The sequence below is a fragment of the Nematostella vectensis genome, chromosome 6 (genome assembly GCF_932526225.1).
Source record: "Nematostella vectensis chromosome 6, jaNemVect1.1, whole genome shotgun sequence".
NCBI lineage: Eukaryota > Metazoa > Cnidaria > Anthozoa > Actiniaria > Edwardsiidae > Nematostella > Nematostella vectensis.
The window spans coordinates 8,807,190-8,823,638 of record NC_064039.1 but is presented as its reverse complement, the minus strand read 5'-3'; the positions used below and the strand labels follow the sequence as shown (position 1 = coordinate 8,823,638).

Sequence of the window (16,449 nt, the reverse complement as noted above, 5' to 3'; positions counted from 1 at the left end):
TTTCCTTAAGTCATATGATAAGCCCTACGGCCAGCATCTTATTGCCTAAGCTATTGTAGAGGTCTTTCCTTAAGTCATATGATCAGCCTTACGGCCAGCATCTTATTGCCTAAGCTATTGTAGAGGTCTTTCCTTAAGTCATATGATCAGCCCTACGGCCAGCATCTTATTGCCTAAGCTATTGTAGAGGTCTTTCCTTAAGTCATATGATAAGCCCTACGGCCAGCATCTTATTGCCTAAGCTATTGTAGAGGTCTTTCCTTAAGTCATATGATAAGCCCTACGGCCAGCATCTTGTTGCCTAAGCTATTGTAGAGGTCTTTCTTTAAGTCATATGATAAGCCTTACGGCCAGCATCTTATTGCCTAAGCTATTGTAGAGGTCTTTCCTTAAGTCATATGATAAGCCTTACGGCCAGCATCTTATTGCCTAAGCTATTGTAGAAGTCTTTCCTTAAGTCATATGATAAGCCTTACGGCCAGCATCTTATTGCCTAAGCTATTTTAGAGGTCTTTCCTTAAGTCATATGATAAGCCCTACGGCCAGCATCTTATTGTCTAAGCTATTGTAGATGTCTTTCCTTAAGTCATATGATAAGCCTTACGGCCAGCATCTTATTGCCTAAGCTATTGTAGAAGTCTTTCCTTAAGTCATATGATAAGCCTTACGGCCAGCATCTTATTGCCTAAGCTATTTTAGAGGTCTTTCCTTAAGTCATATGATAAGCCTTTCGGCCAGCATCTTATTGCCTAAGCTATTGTAGAGGTCTTTTCTTAAGTCATATGATAAGCCTTACAGCCAGCATCTTATTGCCTAAGCTATAGTAGAAGTCTTTCCTTAAGTCATATGATAATCCCTACGGCCAGCATCTTATTGCCTAAGCTATTTTAGAGGTCTTTCCTTAAGTCATATGATAAGCCTTTCGGCCAGCATCTTATTGCCTAAGCTATTGTAGAGGTCTTTTCTTAAGTCATATGATAAGCCTTACGGCCAGCATCTTATTGCCTAAGCTATTGTAAAAGTCTGTCCTTAAGTCATATGATAAGCCTTACGGCCAGCATCTTATTGCCTAAGCTATTTTAGAGGTCTTTCCTTAAGTCATATGATAAGCCTTTCGGCCAGCATCTTATTGCCTAAGCTATTGAAGAGGTCTTTCCTTAAGTCATATGATAAGCCTTACGGCCAGCATCTTATTGCCTAAGCTATTGAAGAGGTATTTCCTTAAGTCATATGATAAGCCTTACGGCCAGCATCTTATTGCCTAAGCTATTAAAGAGGTCTTTCCTTAAGTCATATGATAAGCCTTACGGCCAGCATCTTATTGCCTAAGCTATTGTAGAGGTATTTCCTTAAGTCATATGATAAGCCTCACGGCCAGCATCTTATTGCCTAAGCTATTGTAGAGGTCTTTCCTTAAGTCATATGATAAGCCCTACGGCCAGCATCTTATTGCCTAAGCTATTGTAGAGGTCTTTCCTTAAGTCATATGATAAGCCCTACGGCCAGCATCTTATTGCCTAAGCTATTGTAGAGGTCTTTCCTTAAGTCATGATAAGCCTTACGGCCAGCATCGTATTGCCTAAGCTATTGTAGAGGTCTTTCCTTAAGTCATATGATAAGCCTTACGGCCAGCATCTTATTGCCTAAGCTATTGTAGAGGTCTTTCCTTAAGTCATATGATCAGCCCTACGGCCAGCATCTTATTGCCTAAGCTATTGTAGAGGTCTTTCCTTAAGTCATATGATAAGCCTTTCGGCCAGCATCTTATTGCCTAAGCTATCGTAGAGGTCTTTCCTTAGGTCATATGATAAGCCTTACGGCCAGCATCTTATTGCCTAAGCTATTGTAGAGGTCTTTCCTTAAGTCATATGATAAGCCTTACGGCCAGCATCTTATTGCCTAAGCTATTGTAGAGGTCTTTCCTTAAGTCATATGATAAGCATTACAGCCCCAGTCATCAATATGTGTAGTGTTGATTGTGTGTTGTAGTCTTGTTGTGTGCGGACACGTCAAGGTGGCGAACAATTAGAAATATTCTCCACAAATTTACATCTTCTTCTAGCAGGCTATGTGAAAACAGACATTTTGTAATCACGCCAATTCAATGTTGCTTTGAAAATTGTGTTAAATATTTATTCCTGACTCTCTCTTAAATGACCATGTGTATGTGTGTGGCGAACAATCGTATGGCAATCTAACCAAAATAAGAGCGAGAGTGATCAAGACCGAACTCTGGGTTTTGACTCTCGTTTTGACATTGGCTATGGTCTTGTGGCGAGCATTGGCGATTATGCGAGCATGGCATTTTAAAAAAAAATTGGCGAGCAACGAACAACTAAAAACACTTAACGCTAAAAAGATAAAACATAATTCCCAATTCTAATAGAGGATGAGCATGAGTTGTGAGTCGTGTCGCATGACAAATGAAAAGACACATAACTTTAGTAGAAAAAGAGTTACTCAAATAAATAAGGGCATTTGAGAATTTTTTTTCGAAAATAGGAGCATTGCGATCACCCCTTAAATTGGCTTGCGAGCATTTTAAAAATTTGGGAGACCATTTGCTACCTGTAATTCCTATAAAGAAATAGTCATCAAAACTCGCAAATTGTGTGCTTTTGTCAAGTTTAGTTGGACCCGTAAAAGAGAGAATGTTTTGCTAATTGTGTCAGGAAATACAGTAAATTAAAGCTTTTTTGTCTCGTTTTTACATTTTTCCCAAATGTTGTAGAGTCACGCGATGCGCTAGAGTCATTATTGTATTGTGTGACAGAGTTGCATGAGTTGAGTGGGAAGTAGGGAAACTCCAACCCTTCAGGCCCTCCGGCGAAAAACCCAACTTCTCCGTCCGGTTCAATTTTACGAGTTGGAACTTGTGAAAAGCTGTATAATTTTCCAAAATATTACCTTGTAATAAACAATAAGCACGGAAAGGGTCGTGATTACATCATCTATGAAACTATAAATTAGCGATTGCATTTGCTAGAGACAGTTATAACACTCCAGATTCGCTACCGCGCGCACCTCATGTGAAAAGAATGCAGTTTCCCCTAGTCTTGTTCTCGCTGCTGTTCGTTGCCCATGTGGGACAACATGTCCGCGGCGCGTCCGTCAGACTTGTCAGTAACAACTTGGAACTAAATGGTACAATGGAGCTAATTTTTCACGAGGCGAAGGAGAGGGTTTGGGCTGGATTATCCAATGGTAAGTACAGACATCATTCTGCAATTTAAAAAATGTGCATCAGTTACTGAAAGTCCCCTCATTTCCCAGAACTTCTAATTATCTTTTTGGAGGATTGATTTTTGGGGAATCATACAAATTGATGAACAGTCGCGAATGGCGCGAATTCCACACACTATAAGATGATTTTTAATCGATATTGAATACATCGCGTAAGCCATAAGGACCAATCAAGTTTCTCTAGACAATTAAAACAATACAATTCGATGCTGCAATACATATATTTATGCCAAAGCCCGAAAGGCTGTGAGAAATTTATAAATCATGTCACAACAATTTAAATTGTATACTTTTTCTTCAGACCATCGCTACCCTATCATCAACAGCGGAGACCGGATTGCGCTGAAGATGTCCTACACTTGGGGAAGTGACAAGCAAAACTACATGTACTGCATTGCACACTCCTGCTACCCAAGTTACTGCCCCGGGGAAACAGTTTTTAAGGTGCTGCTACCTTCGAACAAAAATCACGAGTAGGAGATAAGATAATAGTATTTGCATAATGACGAAGAAGGTACATGCAAATGTTGTCATACAAGAGCTTTCAGAGAATTGATATTTTGTTTTTGTTTTACATATTATACTATATGGGCTTTTTGGCCTCAGTTTAATAAAAAAATATTTTCAGTCAAACAAGTGGTCGAGCTGTTTGGGAAAATTAGTATCTACTTGGCAAGATCCATCCAGCATGCTTTAAAACAATACTGCGTGATGTTTTACTGACGCAGTTAGTACAAGGGGTTTTAGAGGGTTGATATTTTTTTTGTTTTTCATATACTATATATGAGTCATTGACTTCAACTCAAAAACCTTTTTTCTGTTCAGTCAAACAAGTGGTCGAGCTGTAGTTACGTGACGTATTACATCCGGGCGCTCGGCAAGTCGGACGGTCAGCCAATCAACAGCGGAGACATGGTCTACATCTCATCTGGTTACTATAGCAACAGCTACCGTCTTCGATGCGATACCCTCACCACGTACAAGTGCAAATTTTAGTGAGTGACTAGTCTGAAAATAAACGTTGACATTTTATATTATATTATCTTTCCTGCTCTTTTCCCTATTGACAGTTCCCTCAGCGACAGCGCATTCCAAGGCAACAACTGGTTCGCGCACAGCTACGCCATCTTTCAGATCTTCTCCCGCCGATCAGTTGACGGTACCCCAGTGCAGTACGGGGACATAGTGGGGTTCCGCTACCCTTACTACTACGCGAAGACCTGGCTGTACTACTACAGCGGATACTGGTACGCGCGTAGCTGTAGCTACAATAACAAGTACTCGTGCGTGAGAACCAACTCCCCCACGGGCTTCAAGATCTTCAAGCCTCTGTAGAGAACAGTCCAGAGAGTATGACGGCATCTAAGATAATAATAAGGAGCTATGAGAAGGAGTATTCATGGTGTAAAATATAAATTAAATATTCTGCCGAGATATCAATAAAGAATATCAAACAAAAATGCTTTGTAAGTTGCTTGTTTTATTTTGTCTCACATATTATTCAAACTTATACTCAAAAAGCAAAACTACAGACGGCAAAGTGCAGTGCGCGATGGTTAATTTTGATAAATGCAAAACACGTTTCGGGATGCCTTAGGTAACACTTCATATTGGCGTTTTTGCGTGGCTCAAAAGTAGTCTGTATTCATTGTCAATCAAAGACTCCAAATTGTTTTTTGCGGTGTACTGGCGCGCCATCCCCCAATAGTCATTACCGCGCTTGAAGACCTCGCGTTTTGCCATTCTGGTGGATGAAATGTATGTTCTGTTCGCCCCTTTCTTTCTCCACTGCACAAATCGCCCCGAATCCACCACAGCTTTGTAAGCATGAAAATAAAATCACACAAAGCCAAATATAATCGACAAGCATTTTTCGTCGAATAAAAACCCTTTGTGCATGCGTTATGCCGTATGTTAAGTATGGGTATTTCTAGAAGGAAATGGCGGTCTCGGCCACAAGCAAGTTTTTTCGTAACATAAATTGCCCTTTGTTTCGGAGACAATTAAAGAACAAAGCCATTTTGTCTTATTATTCTAACCCCGAAGGCAAACACATCTCAATTTTGTAAATCTAGAATTTGGATTAGAAACCTGTAAAACGTTGTAAAGATTTCCGAAACTTCACCTTGGGGTGAACAATGATCCTGTGATTATATTCCGTTTATTCTATTAATCTAGTGGCTTTCTTTGGTAAGTGTTCCAGAATAGCAGAACGCTCAAGCAAAGAATGTTGCAGTTTCCCCTCGTCTTGTTCTCGCTAACTTGTCCGCGGCGCGTCTGTCAGACTTGTCAGTAACAACTTGGAACTGAATGGTACAGCGGAGCTAATTTTTCACGAAGGCGAAGCAGAGGGTTTGGGCTGGATTATCCAATGGTAAGTACAGACATCATTCTGCAATTTAAAAAATGTGCATCAGTTACTGAAAGTCCCCTCATTTCCCAGAACTTCTAATTATCTTTTTGGAGGAGGGATTGATTCTTTTGGAATCATACAAATCGATTTTTTGTCACGATTTCTGCGAATTTTACAGTCTAATTTCAATAATTTGAGGGTTTTTTAAATCGTTTATTAAGTACATAAGCGTAGTAACCAATAAAGTTTCTCTGGAAAAGTTTAAAACAAAACAATGCAGCACTTCAGGCTGCAATACAGATATTTAAAGAAAACCACGGAAAACAAAGAGAATAATTAATAACCATATAACATTTTTTTAACTTCTGTTTGTTTCGGCAGACCATCGCTACCCTATTATCAATAGCGGAGACCTGATCGCGCTGGAGATGTCGTACACTTCGGGCAGCAACAGCACATATTACACGCGATGCACAACGAGCTACTGCTACCGAGATAGCTGCCCGGGGACACAGTGTTTAAGGTGCGAACTACAACTACCGCACTAATTGCATAATATTTGCTTAATGAAAAGAAATGTGCAATAATATTAGGGCCCCCGAATGGTCCCGAAAAATTTCAATGTGCTCGCAGTTTTCGGCTAATGCTCGCGTTTTTAAAATTTTTTAAAAAAAAAAAAAAAAAAAAAAGGCTCGGTCTCGCGTAAAAAAAAAACCCGGGGTGCTCGCAAGTGCTTACAAAAGACCATTCGGAGGCCCTAACACTAATATGATGTATGCTACTGTTGTCACCAATGCGTACATTGTTTACCCCCAACAAGTTTTCATATTTTAAGGGCTTGTGAAGGATCGAAATTTCCGATATTTTGGGGTTTTTGTCTTACTTTTAATATATCTACATTAAACTTCAGTCAAACAAGTGGTCGAGCTGTAGACATCTGACGTATTTCAGCGATCGGAAAGTCGGACGGCCAGCCAATCAACAGCGGAGACATGGTCTAGATCTCATCTGGGCACTATGGTATAAGCACATACCGCCTTCGATGTGCATCCTCCACCTCGTACTACTGCAGATTCAGGTGAGTGGCTATCCTGAGAATTAAATCAATAACTAAACCAGGCGTGTAGCTAGCATGGGCGAAAAGAGTGCGTGACCCCACCCCCTCAAAAACTATAGATCAATCTGTTCTTTTTTGATTATATTGTCCTTCCCGCTTTTTTTCCCAATCAACACTTCCATCGGCGACACCGCGTTCCAAGGCAACAACTGGTTCGCGTACAGCTTTGCCCTTTTCCAGATCTTCTCCCGCCGATCAGTTGACGGCACCCCAGTGCAGTACGGCGACATAGTGGGGTTCCGCTACCCTTACGTCTACGCGGATCGCTGGCTTACCTATGGAGGGTATAGTAGATGGTACCCTCTAAGCTGCAGTAACAGCAACAAGCAGTCGTGTGCCAGGGAGAACTCCCCCACGGGCTTCCAGATCTTCAAGCCTCTGTAGAGAACAGTTCAGAGACCACGACGGAACCTAAGATAATATAAAGCTGAACTATAACAAGGGTAAAAAAAAATTAAAAGGATAGTCATAAATCACATTGCCGAGATCTCAATAAAATAACGCTAAAAAGCAAGTAGTGTGTCTCTTTTTTTTCTTGCTTTTTTCACCACGCGAGCTCACATCCCCTGCCTTTATGGGGCTCATGTAAATCAGTATCACATGCGTTGGATACACGTAGAGAACTACCACGATAAACTCTTTTAATAAGAACCTTTTTTTTTTATAAAAACGTCAAACCTGAGTTTCACCAAATTTTAAGAACATGCTAAGAACATGCCGAGGCTCAGATAGCAGAAAATTTATCTTTGTTAATCCTGATGCGTTCTAAAATGCGAATCAAAATTCGAATCAAAGAGAGGGCTTTTAGAAAGCGCTTTTATGAAGAAGCGTATATTGGAATAGTTTGTTGAAATGCAAAACTTCGAGAAAATATTGGGCAAGAGCGTGTTGAAAGCCTCAAGCTTGCTACCTTGTAATTGCGCTAAAAACAAAAGGAAAATAATACGGGCTTGCACAGAGGAAACGTGACAGCGTTACTCGATTAAAGATACTTTCGGGATAACGATATCGAACGCGAGCTATAAAAATTATTGTGAAAAAAAATCTATACGATATTCTCGATCTAACGATTTAATTTGTCTGTCCTTGGTGATATCGTATCACCGAGGTTCTATTGTATTATTTCAGTTCCCTGTTATCGAGTTTGATTGTTTTCAATATCTTTAATCAGACTTTAAAAATTGTGTTAAACGAGAGGTTTGGTTAATCAATAATCCATGATTAATATATATATAAGTTTTCATTTTAAACCCGATAGGCATAACCGTTTATAATGTACTATATCAATGATTTAGGCCTAACAACGATTTTTATTGGATAATTTGTCTATTTCTGCATTTCTTATTTTTGTGCTACTAATTCAGGTACGCCTTCTTGGTTTGTTGACGGGTCTACTCGTCTACGTGACGAATTCACCCTATTACGACGTTTATTAGGGAGTTTGCGTTTATGTTCCCCTCTAAGATGCTTACTTTAAAGAGTTGCTTTCCTAAACCCCGTGAAAAAAGTTTTTGCTTCTTTTGTACTAACACACTCCGATGCCTTCGTTCTCTTCTGTACTGGCTTTGCAACTACACTTTGACTATTACAATGTACTTTATGAAAATCACTATTTAGAGATAAGCATAATCAGTACATAGATAAAAATACAACGATTTGAGGTGTAAAAATAATTCAATTATCTAAGTGCTGTCAAACAGGAAGTCTTTTTGCGGTCATTGTCACCTAAGCATGTTTTTCCTAAAGTATTGTGTCGGGAGCTACAAAAGTCTTTGCAGAACAAAACGTGTTTGTTTCGAGTGTGTCACGCCCTCAGGGATAAGGCTCAAACTATCGTCCGGTTTAACATTTCGAGTAGGAACTTGTAAAAAGTTGTACAAATTTCAAAAAGTCAACCTTTTAACGAAACAATGAGGCAGTGATTACATTATCTCTTTATGATATAAATCGAATCATATCTTTGTATTACTCAAACTCTAAACAGTTGTCGCACACCGCTCAAGCAAGTGAAAAAGAATGCAGTATCCCCTCTACTTGTTCTCGTTGCTGTTCGTAGTCCATGTGGGACGACAAGTCCACGGCGCGCCTGACGGTGACGTCGAGGACACCATGATCGCAGAGGACGAAGCTAGACCCGTGCTACCCGATGGTAGGCAGTTAGTAGTGTTTGTCTCAGCGAAAATATTGCACACGTATTATTAGTTACGTTATCATATGTCCATACAGAGAAGTTATTAACATTTTATACTTGTGCTGTTTAAAAAATCCAACAATCTCCTTGTTTATATATTTTTGGTGCTCCATTATACGGCCATTCGCATGGGCGTACTAGTATTCGGGTTTCTTTCTTTTTTTTTTTGTACAAACACCGGGAACAGGGTTATATTAGTTTCAGTCTTTGAACTGCTAAAACCTTTTATTCCAGCCCCTCGGTATCCCCCGATCAACAGCGGTGATAAGATTGCTCTAAAGATGTCCTACACGTCGGGTGATTTGTCCAAATTCTGGATGAAGTGCAGCGACAGAGAGTGTTCCGCTCAGAAATGCGCCGAGGGCCGCTTGAACATGAAGGTGACGACTGTTCTTTTGTATGAAGACGTGATATAAAAACATCATTTAAACAACAAAAGAAAAAAAAGTGTTTTATCTCTGTTCTTTTAAGATTCATTTTATTGAAGATTTGTTTTACTTTTATCATTGTACTTCTTGCTTTAATCTGTTAAATTTGCTTTATACCAGCCTTATGAAAGGAGCATGAAATATAGAGGGATACTACGTCTCATAAAATACTAATAAAAATTTGGTCCGCGCGCTGTAAACAATTATTCCCCTCTTCTAATGCTCTCTTGCTCTTGCCGTATAACAGTAAGAAGTCTTTAATCGTACCACAGTAAAGAGTTCACATCATCATTCAGCTAATTTAATATTTTCCCAGTCCAGTAAATGGTCCTCATGTGTTACCCTTATGTACATCATCCGTGCGATCGGCAAGTCGGACGGTCAGCCCATCAACAGCGGCGACAAGGTCACCATCTCATCAGCGCAAGACATGAACTCCAAGCACATCGGATGCGATTCCTCGGACTCTTACAAGTGCAGATTCCAGTGAGTATCGCTACAATGATCACATTCAACTATTGGATACCTTGAAGCGGCAATCGCATCAGTCTACTTGCGGTCAATAACGTAACATTTTCGATAATTTTTAAAGTCCATATAACCTTTCAGAGTTGATAGACTTTGTCAATTCTTTATATTTTCATCTTCCAAATAGTATGTGGTTCGCATGGACCCTATAAAACACGCATTCGCGCGAATAACTGAAATCTGTAATATTTAGGTATTTTGGTCAACCCGGAAAAAAGGCCGTGAACTGAAAGGCCCGGGTCCAGTCAATTGTGACGTAGATCGAGATGTCAACCAAATTACACACAAATTACATGAGAAAGCATATGCGCGCTCTAAACCGGTTCCGTCTTCATGTTTTCTTAGTTATTGCTGAAGAATGTTGTGTGGTTACAACTTTTTACCGTCATCTTTATATCTTAATCTGGTAGTCAAATAATTATTTAACTTCAGAAAACAAATCTGCAAAATTTAGCAGATATTTTTTAAGCCCCATCTACACTAAAAATTTTTAGTTTACAATTTTTAATTGACAACTATATTTGTTGGCATCTACACAAGCAATTTTTCATGTGTGACAATTTTTAATTGCCGAGCAAACCTGCTAGCTTTAGAGCAATTATAATTGCCACATAAAAATTGACAACTTTGCTCCATCTACACTAGCAAATAAAATTGTCACATAAAAATTGTTAACTAAAAATTGGTAGTGTAGATGGGGCTTTAGTCTAGAATTGTTTTTGCATTGTGCGCGCGCGCTGCATTCGCAATCAAGAATGGCGACATTCTCACGAGCGCGCGCTGTTTTTGAAACCTACAACAACATGATATTTTCTTTTTTCGCATACAATTCTCGACTTTAAATTATTCTTCGCTTCATTGTGGGTAGCATTTCAATAGAAAACAATTCGCCAATATTTTGTGGTATTGCCGTCTCTGAATTTCAACGGTTTAAGGAAAATACGTTGTTTCAGATTTTCCTGCCAAAACTTGGAATTCTTCACTCGATTCAATCTCCTATCGCGCGGCCGGGAAAATTTTCAAAGATCTGTAGAAAATTCAAATTTCAATTCAATTCAATTCAATTCCCTTTTCAGAATTTGAAAGTTTATCTATGCTTTCTTTTGGCTAGATTGATATAAGTGAAAGGTTTTAAGAACTTTAACGGAAAACGCAAAAATATTTCAAAATGGTAAAAGCGGTGTGCCTATTGACAATTTCTTCGGGGAAGTGACAAATTATTTCAGCGGATGGTCTGTTAAATAGCGCGGATTCTAATAGATTCTTTAGCATTTTGTTGAGGTTTCCGTCGGCCCGCCGTTTGTAAACTGGCGCGATTGCAGCTTTACTATCCCGAATTTATCGTCTAAAACAGGGAGGGTCCGTATAATATAAGAGTCGCTTTAAGACATTGATTACTGTTTTGCAAGGTAATTTTCCATCGGTACCAGCGAGGGGCCCGTAAAGCTTAGAGTTGACTGTGTACTGTATAATTATTCATTTTCGCGACCTGCGCCACTGGGTCTTCCCTTCGGGCTATAAAATGACCATGTTTTTTATGCAAATTCATAGATCCATCGCTTACCGCAAATTCAAAGACGACTGGTTCCGCCACAGTCAAGCCATTTTCCAGATCTTCTCTCGTGACGGCGAAGACGGTACCCCAGTAGAGTACGGGGACATAGTGGGGTTCCGCTACCCCTATTACTACGCGGACCACTGGCTGTCGTATAAAGACGGTTACTGGTACGCGGATAAATGCAGCAACAAGGCCAAGTCAACATGCGCCAAAATCAACTCACCCACCGGCTTTCAGATCTTTAAGCCGTACAAGGCTTAGAGCGGTGCTGGAACCTCGACGCCACGTTTAAGATAATTTAGTAATAAACATATAGGTATGATAAGGAGTTTAAGACTTGATGTAACGCTGCCGAAATATTAATAAACTGAACGTTAATGTCTCAGTATTTGTTTCTATAAACCTGTTTTTAGAAAAAAAGCTTTTCGTTTCCACAGTCTGTTCACACATTCATGGGATAAAAAACGCATCGTCGCTCTATCCGTTATGTTGCTTGATAATGTGTGAGCAAAGATTAAAATTGAATTTGATGAGTTTTAAAAAAAATGCCTGGTATTTTTTCTATTAATCAAGGCAAAAACAACACATTAAAAAATATATTTACACGGGGATTGTAACAGTGTCTCACTGTTACACTATTCTTCAGATGTAAAAATGGCCGAATGGGATGGATATAAAGTAAACACACAGGTAATTAATTTAATATTATTAAAACAAAACAGGTCTTATACATTTTAGAGGAATACTTTATTTGACGAATCCATGTTTTATCAACTCTTTTGTATATAATTAACTACAACATTTTAAATCCTTTATACGATTACGTATAGTTATTTAGTTTTTAAGTTTATATCATATAAAGTGTCCGAAATCTAGGTTAGCAATGCAATGCAAATATGGGGGTGCAAACAATTATGGCTATCACGGTGTTGGTTCCTATAGATGCAAAATCATTTCAGGGAAAATCTCTTGCTAACTTTGTGCCTTTGATTATTCCCCTATTTGTAAATTGCGATATATTCTCATCTTCATAAATCACATCACATCGCATCTCCTTTTACTCCTCTGTTCCGTTATCATTCATCATCATCATTACATCGCTTCTTTTGCATCATCATTCACTATTATTATTATCATTATTTTCATCTTCATCTTCGTCGTCGCCACTATCACATTGTAAAGATCAACAACATCATACATCATGAACATCTCTTTGTCATCGCCACTGTCATCATCGTCGGAATCATCATCAGCAGCATCACTATCATCACAACATCATCATCATAACACTCATCTTCCTCATTGCCAGTATCATCGTCGCTGGCTCAAAAGAGCATAACTTTATGGAGCCCGCGGTCAGCCACGACGACGTTGCCGTTATCAGATATGGCCACACCCGTCGGCTTAGCGAAGTAGCTGGCGTTCCTCACGGAGTCAGGATCCTGACTGATCCTCTTGATGAACTCGCCTTCAGAGTTAAACACTTGTACGTTGAGATTCTTTAGATCTGCCACCACGATGTGCCCCTCTGCATCGGTTGCGACCCCAGCGGAACAGGAGAACTGGCCATTGTTGGATCCCTTCTCGCCAAACTTGGACAGAAAGTTGCCGGCACCGTCGAATACCTGGACGCGGAAGTTTCCGGCATCGGATACAAGGATCTCCCCCTTCGAGGACACGGATATGTGACGGGGGCAGTTGAACTTGCCTTGAGAGTCGCCATAGCTGCCGAAAGTCGAATACTTGAATACGGTGGTTGTCTCGGTCCGCGACTAAAACCCAGTTTTCCCCGTCCACAGCAGCCCCGCATGGACCCTTCATCTGACCTAGGCCGGTACCTTTGCTATCGAACTTACGGGTGAATTCTCCTTCTTGTGTGAAAGCCTGTGGAATCGAAACGAGAATTAGCGTAAGTGCTGCTGGTATTGGCAAAAGCTTGCGAATGTGATCGCGTGACCTACCTGGATTCTATTATTGCCATGATCAGCCACGAAGATGTTGCCGCTTTTATCCACAGCGACCCCATCTTGATACCAGATCTCAACGTCCCCCTTGCCCCGAATCCCGAATTGGCGAATTATCTTATCGTCAATGACATATATCTGGTGATCCAATCAAATTCTGGTGATCAATCATACTCTCACGTAATAAAAATGAAATGTCGGTCATATGTTTTCGTAGTCAAATGTCCACTTTTCATCAAACAGGTGTATACACCTATTTCAAAAAAGGTTGTCAGTGCAAATGGCGAATGGCAAATAGTAAATGGCAGTTCTAAGCCCGAACGGTGCTTCTGGGTACTAATCATTCGTAAAATTAAAGGTGTTATATAAAGTCTAGTAATGTCAGAGACATACATTGATGATCTTTAATGGATAATTGTTTGTTACTAGACGAAGTAGTATGATAACAGGGAATGGGCTCCCTGTGCTACTAACCTGTAAGTCGAATGGGCTTCCTGTGTTACTAACCTGTAAGTCGGATGGACTCCCTGTGTGACACTTACTGTAAGTAGAATGGGCTCCCTGTGTGACACTTACTGTAAGTAGAATGGGCTCCCTGTGTTACCAACCTGTACGTCGAATGGGCTCCTTGTGTTACCAACCTGTAAGTCGAATGGGCTGTCTTTGATCTGTTTCTCTCGTATCATGACCATCAGCTCGTGGTCGCCTTTCATGCTCGGTGTGTACGTCACTGTGTACGTGCTGTCCTCGTTCTTGGTCACGTGACCTGTCAGCTGGAATCCGTTAGGGCATCGTATCTTGGCAGACACGCGCGCATCGCCTGCAAGCATAGGTCAGTTCAGCGGCATGCATCTATAAAATTTCACGTTCCAACCCGAAATAATTCATTTGTAACATCATATTTCTTTGTCTGCTTTATTGTATCCCATAAAAAAATCAAAAGCTATCATGATAGTTAATAGCCTGCTTCCAGACGTTACTCGGTGTGAACTAAGCAAACACGTTTCTGGAAAAAAGACGGCAACCGGAAGTTTAATGTTTTTCTTCTTTGTTTTTGCTCCATTCCAAAAAAATACCTTCTATTCTACCACATTCTTAGTCTTACATTTGAAACCTTTGCGATAGCGGTAAATACAAAAATTAACTACTTCCGGTTGCCTTCGTCGTCCAGAAACGTGTTTTCTTAAGTTTCCTATCGCTTGAAAACCCTCTCAGTTCGGGGATTGTGCGCCATCTTGTATTTATAGCCGCGCGGCTAGATAGTTAAATTCGGAATCAAAACAATCGCGAATCACTTCCTGATTTTGATATTCACGCTGTACGGGCAACACTATAGAAATAATACTGTAAAAGTTCTGTTCGCCAAGGATTTATGATCGCGTGTTTTATGATCGTTGCCGTGGTTACCTTTCTGACAGGGCTCCCCATCCCGATCCAACGCAATGACCTTGAATGAAGCCTCCTGTCCGACTTTGGCCCTGGTCAGTCCGAATCCTTGTGCGTGTAGGTGAAAAGGGAAGGCGGAGCTTGTGGACACATTTCCCAGACAGCTGATCATTAGTGACAACTGCTGTTCATTGGACGAAAAATCAACGTGCTCGTTCTCTTCCGGTTCCGTTTGGGAGTCGTGCTCGTACAAATGGGTAAGTCTGCTGACCATCTGTGGCTTCACGAGCATAACCTCAGCCTCGTTTCCATACCTTGTAAAGTAGTTAATGGGCTGAGTTAAATAATGGTAGCTTTGGTATGAGCCAAGGGCGTTTTCGCATGGTATGTATGCTTGTGTATCTCACCTGAGCACGTTCTCCGTGAAGTCACTGCTGCTCAGCAAGTTGCTGAGATCAAGCTCCAGAATCTCCTGTTGCGCTGTCAGAACCTGCGAGAAAGAGAGAAACGGTCTTGGACATTATAGTCAGGGATTTTAAGCTAACCATGGCCGTAGTAACCGATTTCTCCTGTACCTGCGTATCTTTTCGTCTCTTTTCGTTGTCATGGTATGTTCTAAAACTTCACTTTATTAACAAGTGACAAACTCGTGGCATATCTCGTGCTGATATTCTGTATGATAGAGGTTATCGTGTCTTGTGTACCTTTTTCTTGTTGAGCTTGAGTTTTACAGACTTACCTCATTAGCTCATGGCATACCTCGGGCCTATATCTCTTTTTCAGAGGTTATTCTGCCTGTTATCGGGTACCTTTTCCTTGTTATGGTACATGTTTTCCAGTGTTTGTGTGAGATCTTCGGCCTGCTCTTCAAGTTGTTGGATATGGTTTTGTATGGTAGCCCGAATGTTGTCCTTTTCTGTCTGGACCCGATCCTGTAAGTTGCGCCGAACTTCTTTCACCTCCTCCACGGCGCATCTGAAGGGAAGGGCCACAGGTCAGCACGTAGGAAGGAGTAGCAGGAAGTGCGATATTCAGGAACTAAGGAGGGGTGGTGTGGGGGCGTGCGTATCCCCACTTGAAAAATCGCCTGCTTTTACAAACTTTTTCATGATGGGTGTCGCTGAACAAGATTTTGTGCTTACCTGAGGACAGGAATCTTTCTCTTGCACGTGTCCAACATGTGTGTAACCGAGGATCTGTACTTCTTCACCGCTTCCTTCAGATCCACGTACACGTAGTCACGGTGCTCGTAGATGGCGCAGTCACGACAGTTGGCCTGGTCACATGTCTCGCAAAAATACTTCAACACCTAGGAAAACGATATTGTTCATTTTATGTTCATTTTTGTGTAAAAAACGACGACGCGAGTGTGAAAGTAGTTTTAAAAGACAACTACGAAATGGCGATAAGTTCACCATAGGGTTAAAATTGATTTTGCGGACGATCTTCCCCGTCTGCTTTTTTTGGAGTCTGCCCAATTTGTTTGCAGTTTCTAGTACCCCATCTCGTTACCTTGCGTTATCCCGCAAGCGTGCTAGGGCAAATCAAAAGCAATTCAAAGCTTCTAAGGGTTGAAAGCCATTTACTCATAATACAAGAATGAGAGTTGAGGATCAAAAAAGTATCATTATTATAGCGAGTCGGTAGCGAACATGCGGCGTCACTTTGCGTTTGCACACGG

General features: G+C 40.6%; 3 protein-coding genes and 1 pseudogene across 3 annotated transcripts; 3 read left to right on the top strand and 1 right to left on the bottom strand.

The window, feature by feature from the left end:
- Positions 1–3,000: 3,000 nt before the first annotated feature.
- Positions 3,001–4,578, top strand: LOC116615592. Its single transcript, XM_048728940.1, has 4 exons — positions 3,001–3,204; positions 3,545–3,687; positions 4,069–4,238; positions 4,314–4,578. Exons 1-4 carry the CDS (start codon positions 3,039–3,041, stop codon positions 4,576–4,578), a joined length of 744 nt encoding a protein of 247 aa, XP_048584897.1. The 5' UTR covers positions 3,001–3,038.
- Positions 4,579–5,163: 585 nt separating this feature from the next.
- LOC116615591 lies at positions 5,164–7,227 on the top strand (annotated as a pseudogene).
- A 1,441-nt stretch (positions 7,228–8,668) lies between these two features.
- On the top strand, positions 8,669–11,803 carry LOC116615618. Its single transcript, XM_032377391.2, has 4 exons — positions 8,669–8,862; positions 9,139–9,284; positions 9,649–9,818; positions 11,412–11,803. The coding sequence occupies exons 1-4, from the start codon at positions 8,730–8,732 to the stop codon at positions 11,677–11,679; spliced, it is 717 nt and encodes a 238-aa protein (XP_032233282.1). The 5' UTR covers positions 8,669–8,729; the 3' UTR covers positions 11,680–11,803.
- Positions 11,804–12,146: 343 nt separating this feature from the next.
- On the bottom strand, positions 12,147–16,358 carry LOC5508580 (E3 ubiquitin-protein ligase TRIM71). The gene is made up of 9 exons (XM_048728939.1): positions 16,355–16,358; positions 16,286–16,302; positions 15,911–16,077; positions 15,578–15,743; positions 15,176–15,258; positions 14,790–15,082; positions 13,958–14,202; positions 13,380–13,520; positions 12,147–13,190 (listed from the first exon to the last, which is right to left on the bottom strand). Exons 1-9 carry the CDS (start codon positions 16,356–16,358, stop codon positions 12,744–12,746), a joined length of 1,563 nt encoding a protein of 520 aa, XP_048584896.1. The 3' UTR covers positions 12,147–12,743.
- Positions 16,359–16,449: the final 91 nt, after the last annotated feature.

Coding starts and splice junctions, on each gene's coding strand:
- LOC116615592 (XM_048728940.1), top strand. CDS start 3,039: ATGCAGTTTCCCCTAGTCTTGTTCTCGCTGCTGTTCGTTGCCCATGTG. Junction 3,688..4,068: donor CCGGGGAAACAGTTTTTAAG/GTGCTGCTACCT, acceptor TTTTCTGTTCAG/TCAAACAAGTGGTCGAGCTG. Junction 4,239..4,313: donor ACGTACAAGTGCAAATTTTA/GTGAGTGACTAG, acceptor CCCTATTGACAG/TTCCCTCAGCGACAGCGCAT.
- LOC116615618 (XM_032377391.2), top strand. CDS start 8,730: ATGCAGTATCCCCTCTACTTGTTCTCGTTGCTGTTCGTAGTCCATGTG. Junction 8,863..9,138: donor TAGACCCGTGCTACCCGATG/GTAGGCAGTTAG, acceptor CTTTTATTCCAG/CCCCTCGGTATCCCCCGATC. Junction 9,819..11,411: donor TCTTACAAGTGCAGATTCCA/GTGAGTATCGCT, acceptor GCAAATTCATAG/ATCCATCGCTTACCGCAAAT.
- LOC5508580 (XM_048728939.1), bottom strand. Junction 15,744..15,910: donor AGAAAGATTCCTGTCCTCAG/GTAAGCACAAAA, acceptor CCTTCCCTTCAG/ATGCGCCGTGGAGGAGGTGA. Junction 13,191..13,379: donor ATGGCAATAATAGAATCCAG/GTAGGTCACGCG, acceptor ACTGGGTTTTAG/TCGCGGACCGAGACAACCAC.